Genomic DNA, 6,031 nt, shown 5'->3' on the forward strand with positions numbered 1-6,031 from the left:
TCGGCCTGCAGGCCAGTAGAAGGTGGGGCAGACATTCCTGGGAATTAGCCTGTCACCTCAGGCATTTGAGCATGGTAGAATGGGGCTTCCCGCCATGGGATCCCCACATCCTGCCTCCTGTCAGGCCACTGGGAATGCGGGTTCCGCTCAGCCACGTTACTGTCTAGAAATGTGGAACAGCCACTCCTACAGAACGCCCACCGGGCCGTGCCGGACAGAATCAGTGTAACATCAAGCCAACAGGGAGGAAGGGGACCCCCAGAAACGTTGCTGGGAGACGAAAACCAGGGCTCAGACACCTACCCTAGTGACAAGGGTTTGGGCTCTGATGGACACGCAGCCAGACCCAACTTCACCTAGCACAGGCCTATGTGTCACTGCTCAGCTGGCAGAAGCTACCTGCCAGCCAGGACTCCCCACCCCAGGAAGGGACCTGTCAGGGAAAAAGACAGGAGATGGCAGCCTGCCCGAGCCCTGCGGATGCTAGGTAAGTCCTAGGGATTAAGATGCTTAAAATAAAAATACAGAAGTATGAAGGAAGGGGCCAACATCAGTGTCCTAATTCAACGGTCCATGTGCAGAGGGAGCGAGGATGTTGGGAACTGAGAATGGAGGCTGGGCTGCTGGTGGATCACGCCTTTAATCCTTGCTGCTCAGCATGCTGAGATCTGAGGCTCACAGTTCAAACCAGCCCCAGCAGAAAACAAGACTCATCTGCAGTTCACCAAGCAAAAAGCCCCAATAGAGCTGTAGAGCACCAGCTGTGTGTGAAAAGTGAAGGGACAGGGCCCAGGCCGAGTCAAGCCCCAGAACCAGTACCAAAAATGTTTAAAAACGGGAGTCACTGAAAATAGGCAGGGAGCAAGGGGTAGTGGTTACACCTGTCACCAAAGGCTTGAGACACTGAAACCAAAGGGTAGCCTGCGTGAGGCCAGAACCTGCCCCAGCACAGAAAACTCAACAAATAGAACTGAGGACTCCCTAAACCATGAAAGGGCTGTGTGCCCTGAGGCAGGTGGAGGCCTCCTGGCCTCAGGGCTCCCTCAGTGGGGAGGGAGTGGACGGCGCCTGGGCTCTGGCCAGGAGTTCAGCAGCACAGATGCATGGCAGGGGGCGGTGTGAGCAGCATTTATTGGGGGGTCACTCCTTCAGGGAGAAGTGCATCTTGTCGTTGATCATCTTGCGCTCGGGGTTGAGGCGCTTGAGGATCTGGGCTAGCACGTTCACCGTCTGCTCGCTGCTCAGCCCTGTCTTCTTGGTCTGGAACTTCTTCAGCAGGTCCTTCGTGGTCATGGGCTTCCGCGTCAGGTAGCGGCGCACGGCATCCTCGGTCACCTGCACGTCACTGGGGGGACAGAGGGCGAGGGTCAGGGGAGCCGAGGGGGCCAAGGGTCAGTGGGACTGAGGATCTGCACTGGGCCTGGCCAGATGCTGCAGTCCTGGAACTTACCCGCTGCTCGGAGTGGACTTGCCCGAGGGCGGCTGTGGGGTGGACTTCCCAGATAGGCTTTGCGGCCCATCAAGCCGCAAGCGCTTGGCGGCTGGTGTCTCGCTGCTGCGCTTGCCTGTGGGGGCAGTGGAGGGGCTGGAGCCGTGGGGTGGGGGAGCACATGGGTGGAGGTCCCAGGGCACGTGGGCAGGGGTCCCAGGCCTGGCCCTCCCACCGACCCCGCAGGCCGCCCGCACCCTGCTCTAGCTTGCTGGCTGCTGCACGCAGGGTGGACGATGTGCTGCCAGCCTCGGTGCTGGGTGTGCCCGGCCGGCTGTTGCCCTTCGAGCTGCCTCCTGATGGCTTCCGCTCTCTCTTGGGGGGCGTCTTCTTCTTCTGCACAGATAGCATTGGGTTGAGTCCAGAAGCAGAAGCAGACCCCCAGCCCCTGCCCACCCCACCAGCCGAGCCTCACCGCCATGAAGAGGGCCGAGGAGGCCTCGCTGTCGATGTCGCTCTCCTCTGAGCTGTCTGACTCCTCGCTGCTATCTGCAAGTGGGTGTGGCGGTCAGGCCCCCCGCCCGCCCTCCTGGCCCTCCCTGTGTCGCTCCTCCCCAGGCTGGAAGCCCACCTTTCTTGCGCTTCTTCTCCTGTGGGGTGGGCGCCTTCTTCTCCTCCTCCTCCTTTTCCTCCTCGGGCGGCTTCTCCTCCTCGCTCTCCTCACTGCTCTCGCTCTGCTCATCCACCCCTGCGGCGGGGTGTCAGGGCGTCAGCGGGACAACGTGTGCAGGCCCAGCCCCCCAGCTGACCCCCACCAGCCCTGCCTACCTTTGGGGCCCTCTTCCTGCTGCGTGACCTTGGGCTTGCCCTCAGCCTCCTCATCTGGAGAGCTGCCGTGGCACAAGACAGGGAATGAGAGACAGCCTGGTGTGGGCGGGGCCACGCCCACCGTGCCCACCACGCCCACCGCCTCACCTGGAGCCATCGGACATGTAGTCCACTTCCTGGCCCTCAAAGTCCCCGTCATCACTGTCCTCGAAGGCCTCGTCGTCTGAGCCCTTCTTCTTCTTCTTCTTCCTGCCCGCCTTGCTCAGGGGGGCCTTCTTCTTGCTCTTGGGGGCTTTGCTGCCTGGAGCAGGTGGGAGAGGCTGAGGTGCCACATGGTGGGGGCCTTGCTGTGGGGACTGGGCTCTGGGGTGAGCCGACTCTCCCCACAGGCAGAGGGACCCGCCTGGGGCTCACAAGGCAGCCACTCAGCCTGGAGCCCACCGCCCACCCCCACACACCAAGAATCCCACCAGACATCACCCAGGACCAGGTGTGGGGACCCAGAATGTTCAAATGAGCCAATCCTATGCTGTGCTTTCCCACTGAAATCCTATAGAGCTGGTGCTCCCCCCCCCGCCCCCTCCCCTCACACTCTCCAAGATCCGGTACACTTTAGGGCCACCAGGAGTAGCAGCTAGCTCAGTGACAGAAGAAGCCAATCAGTGACCTTCTCAAGGTATCAGGCATGCTTGCCTCTGCCCGTCCCTCCTCCGTAACCGCTCTTGCTCACCCTCCTCGCCGCTGGCATCGCTGGCATCTGAGGACATCTCCAGGTCGTCCTCCAGGTCGTGGATGCGCAGCTCGCTGGCCTTCTTGCGGCTGCGCTTCTCCTTCTCCTCCTCGTCCTCATCCTGGTCCTGGTCCTTGAGCCGCCGCTGCTGCATGATACTGAAGTGGTTCAGAACCTTGTTCCTCCTGCAGGCCGGGGACACAATCACAGAGCCCTGTGGACACGCACGCACCCCCAGGGGACTGCCCACTGAAAACCCCACAACATGGGCAGTTCCAAAACATTTAAACAAACTCAGGCACACACAGGTAATCTCAGCACTCAGGAAACCATGGTGGGAGGATTTCAACTTCAGAGCCAGGCTGGGCAACAGATAAACCCCCAACTCAAAAACCTGTGGGGGAGCCAGGTGCTGGTGGCACACGCCTGTAATCCCAGGTGATCCCAGGGCCCTGGGGACACCGCAGTCACACCTTCATCCAGGCCTCCCTCATCACTGCGCTCCAGCTCACACACCATGTTTCTGGACCCTCCAGAGTGCCCATCTTGCCCCAGGCTCCATGGTGGGAAGTGACCCAAGGCACTGGCCTTGGCACATATGCATAGTGGCTCCTGCAGCAAGCAAGGCCACTCCCACTGGCTCTGCCAGCCCTTGGCAGTGTCGGCCAGTTGAGTCTGCCCTGGGTAGCACCAGAGCCCATCGCCGGCACCCAGGCTTACCTCTCCCACTCCTCCTCCGCCTCCTCGGCAGTGAGTGTGCGGTGCCGGGCCAGTGGCGTGAAGTTGTACCAGTTGTGGACAGGGAAGGCTTCAAAGGCTCCATCAGGGCACTGCGTGAAGATGTAGTAGGAAGTGTTCTCTGTCACGCCTCCCTTCTTTATGCCCTTGAACCTGTGGGGAACCTTGGTCAGGCACTGCCACCCGACCATCACCCCCACCCCTGCCTCCTCCGAAGTGTGGCCCTAGTTGGGCGCTGGTGGCTCACGCCTGTCATCCTTGCTACTCAGGAGGCTGAGATCTGAGGATTGTAGCTTGAAACCAGCCGGAATAGGAAAGTTATGAGATTCTCACCTCCGTTAACCAGCAAAAAGCTGGAAGTAGAGCTGTGGCTCAAATGGCAAGAATGCCAGCCTTGAGCAAAAAAGCTAAGGGACAAGGCCTAGGCCCTGAGTTCAAGCACGAGCACAAAAATCCCTCAGAGGGCTGGGCACTGGTGGCCCATGCCTGTAATCCTAGCTACTCAGGAGGCTGAGATCTGAGGATTGTGGTTCAAAGTCAGCCTGGGCAGGAAAGTCCCTGAGACTCTCATCTCTAATTAACTACCAGAAAATGGCACTGTGGTTCAAGTGGTAGAGTGCTCACCTTGAGCTAAAGAGCTGAGGGGCAGCACCCAGGCCCAGAGTTCAAGCCCCAAGACCACCACCACCAACAACAACAACCCTCAAGAGGGAGGACATGCCAGTACCTTGATCACACAGCTGGGAAGCGCGCGGGGTGAACAGGCTGGACCCCACCACCTCGAAGTCACTTACTTCCGGCCAGACTTGCCGTTGACGCGCAGCAGCCAGGGCTGGTCCTCAGGCCGGAACTCCTTCAGGATGATGCCGTATTTCTTGCGGCGTGCCTCCTCCCGCAGCTTCCGGTTGAACTCACTGCCCGCACCGGACTCTGGCATCTCCTCTTCCTGGTAAATCTTCTTGTTGCTCAGGTCCCGCTCTAGCCGGGCCTGAATAAGTGTGGCAGGCACCACCAGTCAGGGACTCTCTCCTGTCCAGTCCACTGCCTCTCCCTGTCCTATGCTCCCAATGCCCCTGACCAACTTCCAGGCACTACTGTCACAGGGTGTTTGCACTTGGTGAATATGGTGGAGGGAACTTAGGACTTAACAGTAGTAACCCTGGGGCTGGGAAGGTGGCTCAGTGGCAGAATGCTTGCCTGGCATGCATGAGGCCCTGGGTTCGATTCCTCAGCACCACATAAACAGAAAAAGCCAGAAGGGGCACTGTGGCTCAAGTGGTAGGGTGCTTGCCTTGAGTTGAAGAGCTGAGGGATAGCGCCCAGGCCTAGAGTTCAGGCCCCACAACCGACAAAAACAAGCAAACAAAAAACAACCAAGAGTAGTAACCCTAAGGATAGCTATTCCAATACAACAGGCAAGGGCCAGGGATAGGGCACTAGCCTCCAGGGGAAAAGCTAAGGGCCAGCACCCAAGCCCTGAGTTTAAGCCCTAGGACTGATGCACACCCGTGCACACATACACATGATGAATGTGATTCTCTCCCTCTCTTGGAATACCTTCTCTTTTCACTTAAAGGAAGCTCTTCCTGGCTTCTCTTTGGCATTTCCAAGTCTCTGGGTTTGGGGCCATGGGAGCCCCTTGGTTACTGGCACACAATCACTGCAGGAGCAGAACAGCTGCTGTGATAACCAAAATGGCTAGTGAGCGACTGAACAGAGGGTAGTGAATACAGCCTGGACACAATGCACACAAAGCTGATTCACAGCTGTCCAACGTGGAATCCAAAGGGACACTGAGACTCTACCATGTCACACAAAGCAGCAAGCAATTTAAAACTTAGACCTCACCAGGCACTGGTAGCTCACACATGTTCTGAGGATCACGGTTCAAACCCAGCCCGGGCAGGAAAGTCTGTAAGACTCTCATCTCCAATAAACCACCAGAAAACCAGAAGTGGTCTTGCGGCTCAATTGGTAGAACACTAAATAAGCTGAAGAGCTGAGGGATAGGGCCCAGGCCCAGAGTCCAAGCCCCACTACCAACAAACAAAACACAACCTTAGGGCTTCATCAGGCTGGGAGGAATGTAGCTTAGTGGTAGAGTGCTTGCCTAGCATGCATGAAACCCTGGGTTTGATTCCTCAGTAAGATATAAACAGAAAAAGCTGGAAGTGGCAGTGTGGCTCAAGTGGTAGCATGCTAACCTTGAGCAAAAGGACAGTGCCCAGGCCCTGAGTTCAAGTCCCAGGAGTGGCAAAAAATAAATAAAACTTAGGCCTTGCCTATTATCATCATTATTTTTTTTT

General features: G+C 57.9%; 1 protein-coding gene across 1 annotated transcript in view; it reads right to left on the reverse strand.

Annotated features, from left to right (window-relative positions):
- Positions 1-1,106: 1,106 nt before the first annotated feature.
- Positions 1,107-6,031, reverse strand: part of Gtf2f1 (general transcription factor IIF, polypeptide 1, 74kDa) — a 9,109-nt gene continuing 4,184 nt past the window's right edge. Inside the window, exons 3-12 of the mRNA XM_013022669.1 lie at positions 4,520-4,738; positions 3,708-3,878; positions 2,988-3,172; positions 2,405-2,558; positions 2,258-2,319; positions 2,061-2,177; positions 1,905-1,978; positions 1,687-1,825; positions 1,451-1,565; positions 1,107-1,345 (exon numbers count right to left, since the gene is read on the reverse strand). Coding sequence (XP_012878123.1) covers positions 1,141-1,345; positions 1,451-1,565; positions 1,687-1,825; positions 1,905-1,978; positions 2,061-2,177; positions 2,258-2,319; positions 2,405-2,558; positions 2,988-3,172; positions 3,708-3,878; positions 4,520-4,738 — 1,441 coding nt within the window. The 3' untranslated portion in view covers positions 1,107-1,140. The remainder of the gene's footprint in view (positions 1,346-1,450; positions 1,566-1,686; positions 1,826-1,904; positions 1,979-2,060; positions 2,178-2,257; positions 2,320-2,404; positions 2,559-2,987; positions 3,173-3,707; positions 3,879-4,519; positions 4,739-6,031) is intronic.

Source organism: Dipodomys ordii, unplaced genomic scaffold (assembly GCF_000151885.1).
Source record: "Dipodomys ordii isolate 6190 unplaced genomic scaffold, Dord_2.0 Scaffold64, whole genome shotgun sequence".
Lineage (NCBI taxonomy): Eukaryota > Metazoa > Chordata > Mammalia > Rodentia > Heteromyidae > Dipodomys > Dipodomys ordii.